The 17,992-nt window shown below is 40.5% G+C and overlaps 1 protein-coding gene across 1 annotated transcript in view; it reads right to left on the reverse strand.

Moving 5' to 3' along the window:
- The window catches only part of zmym2 (zinc finger, MYM-type 2), a 122,984-nt gene that overhangs the window by 65,042 nt on the left and 39,950 nt on the right, over nucleotides 1–17,992 (reverse strand). The window contains exons 3-7 of the mRNA XM_055636992.1: nucleotides 17,150–17,235; nucleotides 14,693–14,777; nucleotides 13,829–14,117; nucleotides 7,120–7,300; nucleotides 4,824–5,036 (exon numbers count right to left, since the gene is read on the reverse strand). Of these exons, the coding sequence (XP_055492967.1) occupies nucleotides 4,824–5,036; nucleotides 7,120–7,300; nucleotides 13,829–14,117; nucleotides 14,693–14,777; nucleotides 17,150–17,235 (854 nt within the window). The remainder of the gene's footprint in view (nucleotides 1–4,823; nucleotides 5,037–7,119; nucleotides 7,301–13,828; nucleotides 14,118–14,692; nucleotides 14,778–17,149; nucleotides 17,236–17,992) is intronic.

Genomic DNA, 17,992 nt, shown 5'->3' on the forward strand with positions numbered 1-17,992 from the left:
ATGCAGGTATGAGAGCTCTTAGCACCTAGTCTTTCCTCCAGTCTTTCCATCATCTTTGGAAACTTTTAGTGCTGTTTATCAACATGAGGACCAAAGTTGCGCCAATGAAAGTCAAAGAAGCCATTATGAGACTGAGAAACAAGAATAAAACTGTTAGAGATATCAGCCAAACCTTTGGCTTACAAAAATCAACTGTTTGAAACATCATTAAGAAGAAAGAGAACACTGGTGAGCATACTAATCGCAAAGGGACAGCCAGGCCAAGGAAGACCTCCACAGCTGATGACAGATGAATTTTCTCTAAAATCCCCAAACACCTGTCTGACAGATTAGAAACACTCTTCAGGAGTCAGGTCTGGATTTGTCAATGAGCACTGTCCGCAGAGGATTTCATGAACAGAAATACAGAGGCTACACTGCAAGAGCAAATCACTGGTTAGCTGCAAAAATAGGATGGCCAGGTTACAAGTACTTAAAAGAGCAACCACAGTTCTAGAAAAAGGTCTTGTAGACAGATGAGAGAAAGATTAACTTATATCAGTGATGGCAAGAGCAAATTAGGAGGAGAGAAGGAACTGCCCAAGATCCAAAACATACCACCTCATCTGTGAAACATGGTGGTGGGGGTGTTATGGCCTAGGCATGTATGGCTGCTGAAAGTACTGGCTCACTTATCTTCATTGATGATAGTCAAGTCAAGTTGTATTTGTCATTTGCACATAAAGTGCAGTGAAATGAATTTGCCAGCAGCGGTACAATAAAAAAAGAACACACAATACACAATTAAAATGTTCTTTCTTTCTTTTAAAATCTTTTTATTGTTTTGATTTCTCAAAAAAAAACACAAATAAAAAACAGAGCAAAAAGAATAATGATAAACATAACAATGATATTGATACATAGGGATCAGGATTACATTAATAACAGGTATAACCTAAATATGAGACTAGTGTCAAAATACACATTGAATATAGACCTCCCGGTCTATGTAAATATAGTTAAATCTTTAAAAGAAAACTTATCAAAATGTAAAAAAAAACACCACAAAGATTAAAAGACAAAAAGAAAAGGAAAAAAGGAAAAAACAAAACCCCCCTAAACTAAAGAGGATTAAAAAAAATAAAATAAAATAAGAATAAAAATAAAATAAATTTAAAAAACTAAGCAAAGCAAAACAGAATCTGAACTGAGAATTTCAACAATTTAAGTATGTTTGTCGTCAAGTCTGTTCCACCCTATAGAGGTAAAATATTTTTTATAACGGTTAAAGAGGGAGCAATTTTTGTTGTATCAAAGTGTTCAATAAATTTTCCCCAAGTCTTATCAAATTTAACCAAGGGTTTAACAATGTCACCTGATTTTTTCTAAATTCAAACATTAAAATAGATCTTCTGGCGATTAATGTGGTAAAAGCAATCAACCGATGGGCGGAGCGGGACAAATGAATAAAATCTAACATTGGTAGCCCAAACATTGCAGTAAAAGGATGTTGGTTTTAGGTAGCTGGTTATCAATCTATGATCGGTGATACTAATAACAAATCATATCTCAACTGAAGTTCAACTCTATTCTTATAGAGCTCTAAACTAGGAACTTTTGAATATTTTTTATCAATTTCTTTAATCTCGTCAGTCAATGTGCGTATTTCTTTTTGTGTTTGTTTTTTTAATCACGCGGAGTATGAAATAATTTGTCCACGAATATATGCCTTAAAAGCATCCCAGACTACATCCATTGGATATTTCTTCAGTAGAGTTTGTCAAGAAGTAAAAAGCAATCTGATCTTTCATAAAATTAATAAAGTTTAAGTCTTGAAGCAAAGTAGCATTAAATCGCCATTGTTTAGCACTAAACTTGGAATCAGGTAGTTTGATTAATAGTTTCAATGGTGCGTGATCAGAAATAGCAATTGCATCATACTCACATTGCAGTGACCGATAGAACTAGCCGTGAATCTAGTATAAAATAGTCAATCCTAGAATAACTATGATATACACGAGAGAAAAATGAAAATTCTTTGTCGTTTGGGTGTAAGAATCTCGAAATTTCTAACATTCCAGAGTCAAGTAAAAAAGAATGAATAAAATTAGCTGATTTATTTGGAAGCACATGATCAGATGTAGATCTGTCAATCGAGGGATTCAGACAGCAATTGAAATCTCCACCCATTATTAAAAAATGTTAATTTAAACTGGGAAAGGATGCAATTAACTGGTTAAAAAACTCAGGGTGATCAATATTTGGTGCGTAGACATTCACCATAGCAACTTTTTGCATATAAAGAACACCGGTAATCACTAAGAATCTGCCATATGGATCAGAGATTGTTTCATGGTGAACAAACGGAATTGAGGAGTCAATAAAAATAGAGACTCCTTTCACCTTAGCCTGTGAATTTGAATGAAACTGCTGTCCTCTCCAAAACTTGAAGAATCGTAACTTGTCATCTTGCCTTACATGAGTTTCCTGAACAAAGATAATCTGAGTATTTAGTCTGTGAAGACCTTTAAAAAAAAAAATCCTCTTAATGGGATGGTTCAAGCCATTCACATTCCATGAAAGGAAGTTAATAACTTTATCCATATTGCTTGTAAAAATCATGTGGGATGTAATGGGTTAATTTCTTGAAACCTAATAGTTCATGATACTGGAAGAAGAAAAATCTAGGGCGGAGCCAGAAGTGACGACATTTCAGAAATTTTTGTAGTTCAGAATATGCACAAATGGAGAACACTAAATGAGGAACACTAAAAGACCCCTCCCCCACCTCCCACCCCTGTAAAGCCCCAAACTGACCAATAGGCAGTCAGTAAGCTACCTAATCCCTTCCCCGACCCCATCTCTCCTAGTAACAGCGCTCAGCATAAAGAGAGTCATATTTAGCCACTCCTAGCCATAACACGTTCGTTGTTATCTCTTTGAAAGAGAAAAACAAAAATTCGGGCTGGCATGGAGTTAGAGAACAAACGCTACTTATTATTATCCAAGGTCAAGATATGAAAAACAAGGACTACGTTCTCTTAGTTTGTCTAACGACAGGGGAACACGAACACGAATTAACAGAGAAAATTCTTAAAAGTTAATGTATATTAAAACAAAAACAAAAAAAAATCCAACTCGTCCAGTTAAATTCTTAATCATTACCAAACGATATGTTGTCAAAATAGGAACAGTAAGTCTCCAATTATAACTTAATCAGCTATCAATCACTCCCCTTCCTCCTCGTAACTCTCCAAAAAGCTGGAGGCTTATTGAGGATTGTTAAAAATTCGAGTATTACCGTTGAGAAATCGAATAAGCAATTTCGCTGGGTATAGTAAAACTGGGCACAGCTTTTTCTTATACAAATCAGACATTGCATTATAAAAGGACTTTCTTATTTCCAAAAGCTCGTAACTATAATCAGGAACAAACTGAAACTTGCATCCTTCATATTCAACCACACTCAACTTTTTTTGCTGCCTGGAGAATATTCTCCGTCATTTGCAAAAAATGAAACCGAATAATCAAGTGTCTCGGTTTATTACCGGATTTCTTCCCAATCCTGTGTGCGTTATCCAACAACGGAAGGTTTTCATTGTGCTCAATGGTGAAAGTTTTCTTTATCATTTTAGAAGCATATTTTATAACTTTATCTCCTTCTTGACCTACCGGCAAACCAACAATTCGTAAATTCAAACGACGGCTTCTATTTTCTAGGTCCATATTTTTAAACTTGTATTGCTGAAGTGCTCGAGTGTTTTCATTCATTCTCTGTTCCAGTTTTTCAATCTTCAAATCTCTCTCCCGGCCCAGGGTTCGCAAGATATCAATTTGATCCTTTTGTTCACGAAGTTCATCTTGTAACAAAGACAGTTTTCCTTGGGCTTCCTTCAATTTGGTAGAAACTCCTTTCACCATTTCTTCCAAACTGCCAAATCTTGCTTTCATTTCATTTTTCAGCTCATTTTTCAATTCATCGTTCATTTTCGATATTGCTTCTATAATACTGGAGTCAGAAGCTGCAACTGTAGTGTGGCTTTCCCCCGTTCCTTCCTTGGGGAGCCTCCTTTTCTTCTTGTCTCCATCTTTCAGACAATTAAGGCGTGTAAATGTGTTGTCAACACTTTATGAAAAACAAAGGGGTTTTTCAAAGCTAAAAATTGGTCAATTCTTGAGTGGCCAAGTCAATCTAAATGGTGAAACCAAAATGTACAAAAAATGGCCTTTATTAAAAGCTGACAATGTGCACTTTAACCACATGTGATTTTTTTTCTATTACAAATCTCAAATTGTAGAGCACAGAGGCAAATAAATAAATAATGGGTATTTGTCCCAAACATTTTGGAGGGCACTGCAGATCAATAATGGGTTCACTGAATGACACAGCAGGCTTGAGGGATCTATTTGTGCACATAATTGATATGTTCATATAATTTCATCAATAATCTTTCTCAGTACCTCTTGCCCCTTCTGTCACTCCTGCAGTGTGTGTAGGTACGGAACGGTTGGAGAAATGAAATTGGTGACATTGTTCAAGTAATTGACTGTCCAAATTACTAGACACCAAGGCAAAAATATTTTGAGAATACAATTAAATTAGGCTTTAGCCCATCACTGAATCAGTCAAATATAATCATCGATCCATCCCAAATATTTTCATGTTTAAAAACACACTTAACAAACTTCATAGCATATAGATTAAACCCTTGTGTACACATCTACTAATATATGTGACTCAATTTGTACAGTCATAATAAGCTACTTGAAGTAAATTATATTATTTAATTTTAAACGTTTGGACACTTTTGCTTGCTCGGCAGTCTCGAGTTCCTATAAATTACCTGCTTAAAATCATTGAGGCATCTAGTACTACAGAATCTTTTGTGATGACCATCATGGAAAAGAAAATGGCTTCCAGATCCTTTTTTGTAACAGTATATCCCACACTGATCACAGCAGTTCATTATAAGTCCATTGGCTTGTCTATATTTATTGAAGCAACCATCACTGCAAAGTTTGTGGACAAAATTTTTAAAGCTCACTTCATGTCGAATCTATAATAGAAATGAACAATGATATTCGTTGCATACTTGTGCAAGTTATTTATTATATGTTTTTTTTCAAAAAACCAACAATGTTTATTTGCACTTCAGAATAGTAAGCCCAAGTAATTGTAATAAGTGTCCCATTCCCTCACCAATCCTTCTATTTGCCATTGTCATAGTCATGCAGCGTGAAAATAGGCCCTTCGACCCAACTTGCCCACGCCGACCAACATGTCCCATCTACACTAGTCCCACGCCTACATTTGGCCCCAACCCTCTAAACCTATCTCATCCATGTACCTGTCCAAAATGTCTCCTAAACATTTTGATAGTACCTGTCTGCCATTTCTAAACGCTGAAGTTTTCCCGATTGAATTTCGGTTCCAATAAGTAGAAACAAGGAACTGCAGATGAAATATGTAGGAAGGAACTGCAGATGCTGGTTTGCACCAAAGATAGACTCAAAATGCTGGAGTAACTCAGCAGCACCTTCCCCATAGCCAATAATGACCCATTCTACACTTCCTTAATCATTGTCTGCTTTAATCTGTCATTTTCACATCTATCCCTAGTTTCCCTCTCCCCTGACAGTCTGAAGAAGGGTCTCAACCCTAAAGTTCACCCATATCTTCTCTCCAGCGATGCTGCATGTCCTGCTGAGTTATTCCAGCATTTCTTTGTCTATCAAGGAACTGCAGATGCTAGTTTACACAAATGAACACAATGTACTAGAGTAACTCAGCAGGTCTGAAGAAGGGTCCTGGCTCAAAATGTCACCTATCCATGTTCTCCAGAGATGCTGCCTGACCCACTCAGTTACTCCAGCACTTTTGTATCCACTTGGATCTAATAAGTCCATTGACAACTACCTGCAGCCCACAGCTTACTTCCCATTAACCAAACAATCAGGTGTTGCATTATCTGCAACTTTGTACCCGAGTACCTATATTTAGAATTGAATCATTGATATGTACTCAAAACCCATCTTCTATATTTCTCTTCAATTTTTCAACTGAAACTTTTATGCGGTCTTTGAGAATCTTTCCCATAATTTTCCCAACATCAATGTTATATTGAATAGTCTATAAATGATCTGGTTTATCCTTTTAATCCTTTCAAAATAGTGATATTTTGTAAGTAGTCATTGACTACTAGTATTTGTAACTTGAGTAAATGGGAAATTAATAGTTGGAATCACTCCTATTTACTGCCGTAACCATCTGGGAGACGCATCAAATCTGGACTTGGTGAAGTATCAATTTTCATAGATGCTAAACTGCAAAAAATTTCTTCCAACATTATATTTATCTCATCCCAATCTCACTCTCTTCCTTATTTACAATGTTTGTACTTTCTATCTTTTGTGAAGTGTCAAACGCACACCTTTTGCCTCTGCACGCACATTACACCATTCAGCAAAGCATGAAAATGGTGAAGATAAACACAAAGGGCTGGGGTAACTCAGCGGGTCAGTCAGCATCTCTGGAGAAAAGGAATAGGTGACGTTTCGGGTCGGGTCTGAAGAAGGGTCTTGACCGAAACTTCACCTTTTTCTTTTTTCCAGAGATGCTGACTGACCTGCTTAGTTACTCCAGCTTTGTGTCCATCTTCGGTGTAAACCAGCATCTGCAGTTCCTTCCTACAGATGAAAAGGGTGGATCTTGTCTCTTGAAAGAAGTTGACTAGATACATTTCAAATTGATAGAGCGGACAAAGTTAAAACTACCCATAACAAAATCAAAGACCATTCATGTTGAAATATTCAAGAATTCAAACAAAATGCTTTATGCATGAGTGACAAAAATAAGGAATTTCCCACCATATAGAGCACATGGAGAAACTAGTAGAGGTGCATGTAAGAGTAGACTAAATAAGCATAAAAGCATTATGGGAAGAGGGCATGAATGAGGCTCAATGAAGCATTAATTCTGGTATACTGGTTGGCTAATAGTTTTCTATGTAAGTTCATGTGAGTAAAAATGTTAAGTATTTGATGATCTTAAATCTACCTGATAAACAATCTGACAAAGTAATTGTGTACATGCTACTTTTAAGAATATTGATTGTAAAAAACTGAAGTTACCAAGTATACCTCAGTCATTTTTCCACAAATGGTACATCTCCCATAATTTCCTTGGGTAACATGACTTGTATGTGCAGGAGCTTTTTGTCTTTCTTCATAAAAAGATAAGCAGGACGTGCTACAAAATTCCTGGAATGTTTCACTGGAATCTACTTGTGCAACGATTGTTCCCTTCATATTAGTTATCTCTCTGCAAAACAGGATAACAAGTCAAATTAATATATAACAAATCATTTAAAGTGACAATTTTAAAATAAAAACGACAGGGAAGGATAAATAGTTTCTCAAAAGGATAGAGGGAAATATGGTGTTCATCATTTGCTATAAATGTACCCAATTAATTCTCAATTAAGCAATTTTCAAATATCACAGGTACATAAGGAATGAATCTTGAATATATGTAATTATTTAGCTACCAAAACTCTTCAGTGTGGAGAATTCCAATCACAACGGAACTTTCAAACTTTTTCTCGATGAGATCATTTCCCTAGTTCTTATCTTAACTTATAACTATTAAAAGTCTGATCCTGTATGTGGATGTATTTGTACAAGGGTACAAGGGATACAAGGGACATTTATTATCACATACACCAATTGGTGTATTTAGTGAAATTTGTTTGTGTATAATCACATCTTCTCAAACACCCGACGCCCTAATGGTAATTATTTTACATAGTCTGATAGATTTATCTCCTGGAGTCTGATATCGTCTTATCTGAAAATTCCGAGCTTTATTTCTTGAGCTATTTATGAAAATGTTCAAAAATTTCAAATAACTTAGAAATTATACGAGCTGATAATGTCACAACGGGTCTGCTCGTGCCGCCTGCTTCGCACTGTTTTCCACGCGCTGCGACTTACGTCACCCCCACCCCCCCGACTCGCAGCCGTTTGGTCGCCGTCCGCCCAGCTCCCCTCTCCATCTCTCTCACCCTCCCCTCTCCTCACCCTCCCCTCTCCTCATTCTCCCCCCTATCTCTCTCATGCCACGCTACTTGCAAGCCCAGCTGCGCCGCTCACAAGCCTGGCCGCGCTGCTCGCAAGCCCGGCCGCACTGCTCACAAGCTCGGCCGCACCGATCGGCCTCCCTCGAGTCCACGTCCGCACACAGCCCTCTCTCTGTCTCTGCCCTATAGCGAACCAGCTCTCCCCAGTACCGACCACTCCCAGAATTTGGATTGAAGCAGCTGAACACGCAGTCCTTTGGTTGACGCGAGCCCGGCTGCCCGCTCCCCGCGCGCTGCGAGTGACACCCCTCCCGTACTCGGTCCCTGGAGCCTGCAGCCTGCAGCCTTGCGTTCTGGATTGAAGCCGCTGAACATGCAGTTCTTTGATTGACCCGCGCCCCGCTCCCCATTCCCTTCCTCCTCCTCCTCTCCCGTCCCTGGTCCCTCTCCTCCCTCACCCCACCCTCCTCTTACCCCTCCTCGCTCTTTGCCCGTTTATCTCTCTGTGTGCCCCTCTCTCTCTCTCTCTGCCCCCCACTCCGCCTCTCTCTGTGTCTCTGCCCCCTCTCTCTCTCTCTACCCTCCCTCTCCAGACGCGCCTGTGAGTTGGGGGCTATGCATGAGTGGATAGTGCAGGGATGGGGTAAAAGGAGCGAATGAATAATATTAATATAATATCAAGGGTGGGTGGTTGTGTGTGAGGGGTGGTTAGTGTGTGATGTGCTCTGATGCCGCAGACCGACCCCCCCCCCCCAACCACGCGTTAACGGGACGGGTCCCACTTGGCTTAGTAACTATTAAAAGTCTGACCTTGTATGTGGATGTATTTATTTGTGTGTATTTGTTTGTGGATAATCACATCTTCTCGAAAAAACGATGCCCTAACGATAACATTTTTACATATTCTGATACAGATTTATCTCTTGGAGTCCGAATCTGAACATTTTGAGCTGAAATATTTGAAATTGTCTGAAATATTTCTCGAATTATTTATGAAAATGTTCACAAATCTCAAATAACTTAGAAAATAAACGAGATGGTCTCACTGATGATGTCACAATGGGTCTGCTGCGCGCGGCCTGCGCTGTGTTTCACACACTGCGAGTGATGTCCCTCCCTCTACTGAACTCAGTCCTTTCGTGACCGCCACTCCCCCCGCTGCTTCCCGCTCCTCCCTCCACTGCTACCCTCTCCTCCCCCCGCTGCTTCCCACCCCCCGCTACTACCCGCTCCTCCCCGCTGCTACCCACTCCTCCCCCCCAGCTGCTACCCGCTCCCTCCACTACTACCCCCGCTCCTCCCCGTTGCTACCCGCTCCTCCCCCCCGCTGCTACACGCTCCCACCGCCCCTCTCAGCTGCTACCCACTCTCCCCACTGCTACCCGCTCCCCCCGCTGCTATCCTCTCCCCCACCTCTTCTGCCTCTCCTCTCTCCCCCCTTTCCCCCCTCCTCCTCACTCTCCATCCCACCCCACCCCCCCCCCCTCCTCCCCCTCTCTGTTTCTCTGCCCCCCCCTCTCTGTCTCTTCCCCTGTCTCTGCCCCCTCTCTCTAACCCCCCCCTCCCTCTCTAGACGTGCCTGCGAGTTGGGGGCTATGCGTCAGTGGATAGGGCGAGGCTGGGGTAAAAGGAGCCAATGAATAATAATAATAATATAATATCAAGGGGGGTGGTTAGTGTGTGTGGGGTGGTTAGCAGAGCTGCCAAGTTTTGTCACAGCATTTCTAGTACCTGAAAATCAGTATTTTGCTGAGGAAATCTGTATTTTTACGTCGTGCTGTTTTGCTGAATTTTTTTAATTTTTCATGTGCGGTCATACCCATGTAAGAGTGCATAACTTGTTTATTGTGTATTTGTAATGGCCTGGGGGGAAACGTTAAGAGGCTGGAATATCTCTATATCTTGTTCTTTCTTTCTTTCTCTCTCTCTCCTCCCCTCCCTCTGTCTCTCTCTCTCGCTCTCTCACCTCGGCATTCCCGGAATCTTGGCGTTTTGCATCTGCAGTTCCTTCCGATTGAAGAAGAACCCTGGCCCGAAACAACTCCTACAGGCATGATATTCACCTCCAGAAAAAAAGTAGAAAGTATTGGTCGGGGGTCCAGGAGTCCGGTTAGGCCTCCTCAGTGGGGGTTCAGGGAGCTCCTGCATTTTCAATAAATTGAAAGTGATTCCCAAGTTTTCTGTTGGTAGTTCATATAACAGAAGCGTAGAATTTTTCTAACACATAACCAGTAAAATAACCCCCAAAAGATAAATATTTCATGAAAGAAATGACTTCATACACCTAAAAAAATCTTTACAAAGAATGTTACCTGAAATGTCTTTGCTTAGCACTGTGCAGAACAGCAGAGAAATAGTGTTGGCTGCAGCCATCTTCTGCTTCAGTAAGGGAAGCTGGTCGGTGATTGGCCGTAACGCCCCTCAGAGACTGAGTCTGATTGGCCGCCGAGTGACCAGCGCATTATGTGATTGGACACAATGCCCTTGGAGACAGCGGCTGATTGGACAGGAATTTTAAGGGAAGCTGGTCGGTGATTGGACGCTACTCCCTTAGAGACAGCGGTTGATTGGCCGCCAAATAATCGTGCAACAAAAAATTGACAAATGGGAAAACAAAAAAAATCGGGATGCCGATTTAAATCAGAAGAATATCATGCCTGATCTTCAATTCCTTCCTATTGAAGAAGAACCCTGGCCCGAAACAACTCCTAATCCATTCCCTCCACAGATGCCGCCTAGCCCGCTGAGTTCCTCCAGCACTCTGTGTTTTTTTATTTAACTCTGAAATTGAAGATAGACACAGAAAGCTGGAGTAACTCAGGCAGCGACTATGGAGAGAAGGAATGGATGACGTTTCGGGTCGAGATCCTTCTTCAGACAATCACAAGTACTCTCATCGACGAGAGTTCAGTTCAGTCTAAAGAAGGGTCTCGACCCGAAACGTCACCCATTCCTTCTCTCCAGAGTCGCTGCCTGTCCCGCTGAGTTACTCCAGCAACAGCAAACCTAGTCAGGATCGAATGAAATCCTCTGGTGCTGTAAGACAGCAACTCTATTGGGAACTACCGAGATCAGCCCGACCCCCTGCCTCACCAACTCGCCAATGGAAAAGCAACAACCCGGCAAAATTGACCCAAGATCCCGCCGCTAAAAAAATGCAAGGACACAAAAAGTCACACTGTACCTCCAAAAATCACAGCAGCCCAAATCAACCCGCACTCCAAATTTCAAGATCTGGATGACCATTCCCGCAAGCGTTGATCCACCACGGTGCCCAGGGCCAAGAAGCCACAGCCTCTCCACCCCCGCCCCCCCCCCACCCCTCCCTACTCCCCTCTCTCTCCCTCCCCCCCACCTCCCCCTCACTCTCTCTCCCCACTTCCTCCTCTCTCTCTCCCCCACTAATAAATAATGGTACTTTACACATCAATAGCAATGTATCCAATAAGCTTGCAATTATTTTAGCCGAAGTTTTGAGGTCCATTATTTAGGAGTAAAATCATCTGACAGTTTAATTAAGTAAAATACAAAGTGCTGCAGGAACTCGGGTCAGGCAGCATTTGTGGGAGGGAATAGACAGACAGCATTTTAGGTTGGGACCCTTTTACAGACTGTCTGAATGCTTAAGATTCCAGCATCTGCAGTCCCTTGTGTCCCTAGTTCAATTAAGTATGGAGAGAAGGCAGGTACAGGATACTGAGTTGGATGATCAGCCACGATCATATTGAATGGCGGTGCAGGCTCGAAGGGCCGAATGTCCTACTCCTGCACCCATTTTCTATGTAAATGATAACATATAGATTTGGGTACACAACTAACATTGAAGTAGGTAGACACAAAATGCTGGAGTAACTCAGCGGGTCAGGCAGCATCTCTGGAGAGAAGGAATGGGTGACGATTCGGGTTGAGACCCTTCTTCAGAGGAGAGGGGGCGAGACAAAGATAGAAAGTAGTCGGAGACAGTAATACTAATGGGAGAACTGGGAAGGGGGAGGGGATGGAGAGAGAAAGCAAGGACTATCTGAAGGTACACCAACATTTTCCAGCAGTTCCTTCTTAAACAAGGACTATGTGAAGTCGGGGAAGTCAATGTTCATACCGCTAGGGTGTAAACTACCCAAGCGAAATATGAGGTGCTGTTCCTCCAATTTGCGCTGGGCCTCACTTTGACAATGGAGGAGGCCCAGGACATAAAGGTCACATTGGGATGGGGAGGGGGAGTTGAAGTGCTGAGCCACCGGGAGATCAGGTAGGTTAAGACGGACTGAGCAGAGGTGTTCAACAAAACGATCGCCGAGCCTGCGCTTGGTCTCACCGATGTAGAGAAGTTGACATCTGGAACAGCGGATACAGTAGATGAGGTTGGAGGAGGTGCAAGTGAACCTCTGCCTCACCTGAAAAGAATGTTTAGGTCCTTGGATGGAGTCGAGGGGGAAGGTAAAGGGACAGATGTTGCTTCTCCTGTGGTTGCAGGGGAAAGTATCTGGGGGGGGGGGAGGGGTTTGGGTGGGAAGGAACAAGTTGACCAGGGAGTTTCGGAGGGAACGGTCTCTGCGGAAAGCAGAAAGTGGTTGACTGGAAGATGTGGCCAGTAGTGTGTTCCCGTTGGAGGTTGCAAAAATGTTTGCGGAATATACATTGAAGTAGTTTTGACGATGATAATGTTTTGATGAAATTTGTACTTTTATTGGCCAAAATGTTATGTTTTATTTTTGGACACAGTTTAGTCTGATTTCAATTGTTTGAACATCAATCTTTGCTAAGGCTTTCTGCTGTGGGATTAATAGCCTGCTAACGTGCAATTTCCTGAAATTCAAGCCAAACTACCGATTTTATCATCCTGTAACTAGTGGAAATTTGCAATATCCCTCCCCATTAGCATTCCTTGACATACTATTTTTAACGTTTTATTAGCCTGTATCTCATGTGAGTCAGAACTTAGTGTTTTATACAGCAGTGAGTGCTAAACAATGCTATACATAATGACTCATGTGGACAGCTGATGTAATGTGACATTAACTTTATTTTCATTGTCTGGATCTTCAAAAGGCTTCCAGTGCATTCTGATTTATAATTTTGCTTTTGGGCATTTTTCTTTCAAAATTTAATCTCCAGATTGATGATTACGTTTCCCATTGCTTGTACCTTTTTTGTTTTAAGCCTCCATCTTAATTTAGCGGATTTAGAAATAGGTACGGAGAAAGTGCGAAAGTGATAGGCACCGTGCGAGGGTCTAGGAATTTATACTTGGCAATGGGAATTAAGATTCGATATACTCGATTGAAGGGTAAAAAAGTAAAGATTTTCATTGATGCTTTATCTGCACTTTGGGAATTTTATATTAGTAAATTAACTATATTGAATTACACTTTTCTACCAATGATGTGCTGTTCTTCATAATAAATATCCTTTGGTTACAGCATTATCTAAGAGGCCAAACCTTAGTTTAACATCCCATCTGAAACTACTGTTTGTGTGTATGCCCAGATTTGTACTCGATCTCCAGGGAGAGATTTGAACCTCAATCCTTTCAAATTAGAGATAGAATGGTTAACACTATGTCAAGCGTCAAACCAGTGCAGGCACTACAAGGACCAGGTTGATCTTACATCTTGCACATAGAACAGTACAGCGCAGGAACAGGCCCTTCAGCCCACAATTCCTGTGCTCAAATCAAAACCGAAGATGCAAGTATGAAAATCATTAAACTTCTTGCACAACAATCAATTTTACAGTCACTAATATATGTACCACAGAAATCAGTTTCTTACTTTTTGCAAGTAGTACAGAGTTTCTTTGGAGCCGGTTTGTGAGAAAACGATGATAAGCAAGTAGTAGAGCAGAAGAGGTAAGCTGAGCCTTTTCTCTGGTATGCTGTTTGACCTTTCTGTAATGGCTTTTTGCAGTGAGCACAAATGACTTTTACAGATGGCTTAGGTTGTTGCTGAAGTCCGGAGGACTGGAAGACTGGTTTTGAATGTGGCGCCATAGGCACGACAGAATCTGAAACATTCAGTTTACGATTTGTAGGCAATGGGGATGGCATTGATAACCAGGAATCTTGAAATAAAGTATTCATATTTGTCAAATGTTAGATCTACATTTTACATTTGATTTAAATATTTAAAAATTAGCAATTTACTAAAATGTTTACTAAACCTGTTAATACTCTTATCTTAATGGAAACATTTAGCATATTTATTAAAAATAAAATTGTCTGAAAACTATTGCAGAGGTGTGATTCCACTTCAGAAATAGTTAAATCAACACTATTGACATCAATAATAGTTACATCAACACTGCATTAACTTAGGAAATAGTTAAATCAACACTATGGTTTGATTTTTTTTAAGATCAGTCTTTTGCAAATGTATATAGTAAATTCCTTCCTGCTGTAATTTCTTCTATCCGATAGAATGTTTAAATATATCACTTAATATTTCATATGCAAAATGTATTTTCAATATTTATCATAACACACAAAGGGAAGCATAGCTCTTCTTACAAAAAAGCCACAATTATAATAAAAATCTGAAATTATATTTAATAAAATAAAATGCATTTGATCTGTCACAGTACAGTGAATAATTGTCATTAATGTGAATAAGAACAATAAATAATTCAATGTTATTCACCATTTACAGAATGGCTTGAAGATCCATACATTTCACTAATTCTTATATCATTCATGGTTATATCTTCACAGGTTCCATTATTTACCTAAAAATAAACAAGAATAGTTATTCTTCAGTCATTTATTATTTAAATCAAACTCTTTGATGATGTCCATGTTTGTAAAACATAGGGGTAAATTAAGGCAACGGTAACCATAATAGGTGCAGTGGAAGATAAATACTGTATTAGATTGTGTATTTTCACACACTTAAGGTTTGATCTTTTTTTTTTTGATTACCAAACTACCTGAGATGACTGTGATAATAGTCATAGAAACATACAGCGTGGAAACAGGATCTTTGGCCCAACTTCCCCATGCCGACCAACATGTCCCATCTACACTAGTCCCACCTACCAGCGTTTGGCCCATATCCCTCTAAATCTATCCTAATCATGTACCTGTCCCTGCATTTCTGTCACCATTTCTGCATTTCAAATCATGCATTTCTGTCTCAATTTCTGAGTCTGTATTTATTACCACTGCAGGCCTATTTGAAGTGAGGTGGAGAGAAAATGAGTAATTTGAGTGAGCCATTACGGGGAGGAGAACATAGGTAGGGAGACTGAGGGAAATTAAAACTAAAGAGAATCCAAGAAAAAGCTTGTGTGACTGCGCAGCAGAGGTTGATTTTGGATCTCTTTGCCATAATGGTATCTTGACCAAGATCTTGTTCTGCTAAAAACATGTATTGGCTAGTGTGCAGCCACCACTCCACATACAAACAATGAAGGCATTGCCATCTTCTACTTCTCAAAGTTGGAGTGGAAGCAAATCACCCTCATTCCAGAGTAATTGCCATGGGAAAAGAACTGAAAACTATCCCACGTAAAGAGAGACACACCAATAAGAGGACTGAATTGAGTTTGTTATGATGTTAAATGCACTGTTTTCCTCTTAAATAAGCATGCGAGAATAACCAACATTAAAAGCACATCAATATTCAACCCTGGTTTTTCAAAGCACGTTCAATTAATCCCAAACTAGTGGTTACGGCATAAAGTCTTTGCTTAAATTCAACTGAAGTCAGAGTCATGCAGTGTGGAAATAAGTTATTTGGCCCAACTTGCCCACACCGACCAACATGTCCCATCTACATTAGTCTCACTTGCCGGTGTTTGACCCATATCCCTTTAAACCTGTCCCATCCATGTACATGTCTAATTGCTTCTTAAACATTGCGATAGTCCCTGCCTCAACTACCTCCTCCAGCAGCTCATTCCATACACCCACCACCCTTTGTGTGAGAAAGTTACCCTTCAGATTCCTATAAAATCTTTCTCCCTTCACCTCAAACCTATGCCCTCTGGTTCTCGATTCCCCTACTCTGGGCAAGAGACTCTGTGGGTCTACCCGATATATTCCTCTCATGATTATATACACCTCTATAAGATTACCCCTCATTCTCTTGTCCTCCAGGGAATAGAGTCTCAGCCTGCTCAACCTCTCGCTATAGATCAGATCCTCGATTCCGGGCAACATCCTTGTACATCTTCTCTGCACCCTTCCCAACATGACCACATTCTTTCTATAACACAGTGCCCAGAACACAATACTCTAACTGCGGCCTCACCAACGTTTTATATAAATGCAACATGACCTCCCAACTTCTCTACTCAATACTCTGACAGATGAAGGCCAATGTGCCAAAAACGATGGAGGCAAGAAGTGATGCAAGATGATTTATTTAGTGGAGATTGCAATAGAATTGTAAACAAATATTAAGCATTATAAATAGAGATATGATAGCCACATGGTTAAGTTGGAGGAATTGTATCCAGCGGCCGGGACAATTGATCTGGAGACAAAATTGAAGGAACTTGTAAGCAAATAAATAAATAAAGCTGGACTTTAATGAGAGTAATAGTATGCATAGCCTTGAACCTATTGACAATAGAGAAAAAACTCAGTGTATCAACAACGGAAATTTGCTATCCTTACCCATACTGGCATTTGTAGGCACAGACCAGATCTTAATTTCTCTCCAAAATGAGATAATAAATGCAAGCTCAGCCAACGATACTTCCATTTCATGAGTGAAAATACAATTGAGATTTTTTTTTACTGTATATGGGCCTGTCCCACTTGGCGATTTTTTAGGCAACTGCCGGCGACTGTCATAGTCGTAGCAGGTCGCCGAAAATCCGGCGACAACCTACCACAGCATCTACATCAAGCTACGCTCATTGGCGTCAAACCCACTGTCGCCAAAATGTTTTCAACATGTTGAAAATTTAGCGGCAAGCAGAAAGGCGCTACGACTTTTTGCACGACTGAGGAGAATACTCCCGGCGACCACATGTGGCGACAAACTAGTTGCCTGTAGTTGCCTAGAAAATCGCCAAAGTGGGACAGTCCCATTACAGTCAAATAGTTTTGCATTTTATGTTACAGTCAAATAAGAGAGATTCAGAAATACCTTAAGATTGCTCCTTTTTCTTTCAGAATCTTCATCCATTTCCTGAGATTGGATAGAAGTCTTCGGTAAAATATTTTGCAAGGTACCTGAAAAATGTCCATAATAAGTATCAAAAAATGCATCTATGTTTTGCATCAGTACTGAGGAACGTCATTGGAGATTTATTTAAAGTCATTCTGGGGGAGTCAGCCACAGCAAGAAACATAAAATGATGCAATTTTTAGATACAGCACTATGTGACCATCAAAATGGTAATGTACATTTAGGAGTGTTTGCGTTTTGTCCAGTTGGGCCTTGATAATAACCCAATCATGAAACAACACAAATATACCTGTGCCTCAACCCAAGTATACCAATATATTAAGTTGGAAAACAGCAAAATTAGCTTCCTCAGTACACAGTGTTCACCTTAATTCTGATTTAGTGCCAGGTTGCCTGACCGAGATGTAGACATATGGCAAGAAACGCAAGATTGATTTCAATTTAACTGTTGTATCTAACTCCTTGCGATTACCATTTCACATATTTTGAGATCCACCGATACTGTGTTGTACAACTTATATTATAGATAAGTCTTTGCCAAGTTATATACCACGAGGCATTAACTCGAGGGCACCCTGGCATCTGAGAGCACAATGTTCTATTCCATTTGCAAATAAAGCAGTTCATGCCTGAGGGAGCAAGATCTAGATGACATCCAGGTATGGGCCACCAGGCGAGAGTTATTTCACACTGAAGATGTCAGGGAAAGTCCACATCTAAGAAAGCAACGAGAGTAACCACCTGCACTTGATATTCAAAAGCATTATTGTCTCCTTTCATCAACATTCATGCTGGTGGTGG

This window comes from Leucoraja erinacea, chromosome 6 (assembly GCF_028641065.1).
Source record: "Leucoraja erinacea ecotype New England chromosome 6, Leri_hhj_1, whole genome shotgun sequence".
In the NCBI taxonomy this organism is placed as follows: domain Eukaryota; kingdom Metazoa; phylum Chordata; class Chondrichthyes; order Rajiformes; family Rajidae; genus Leucoraja; species Leucoraja erinaceus.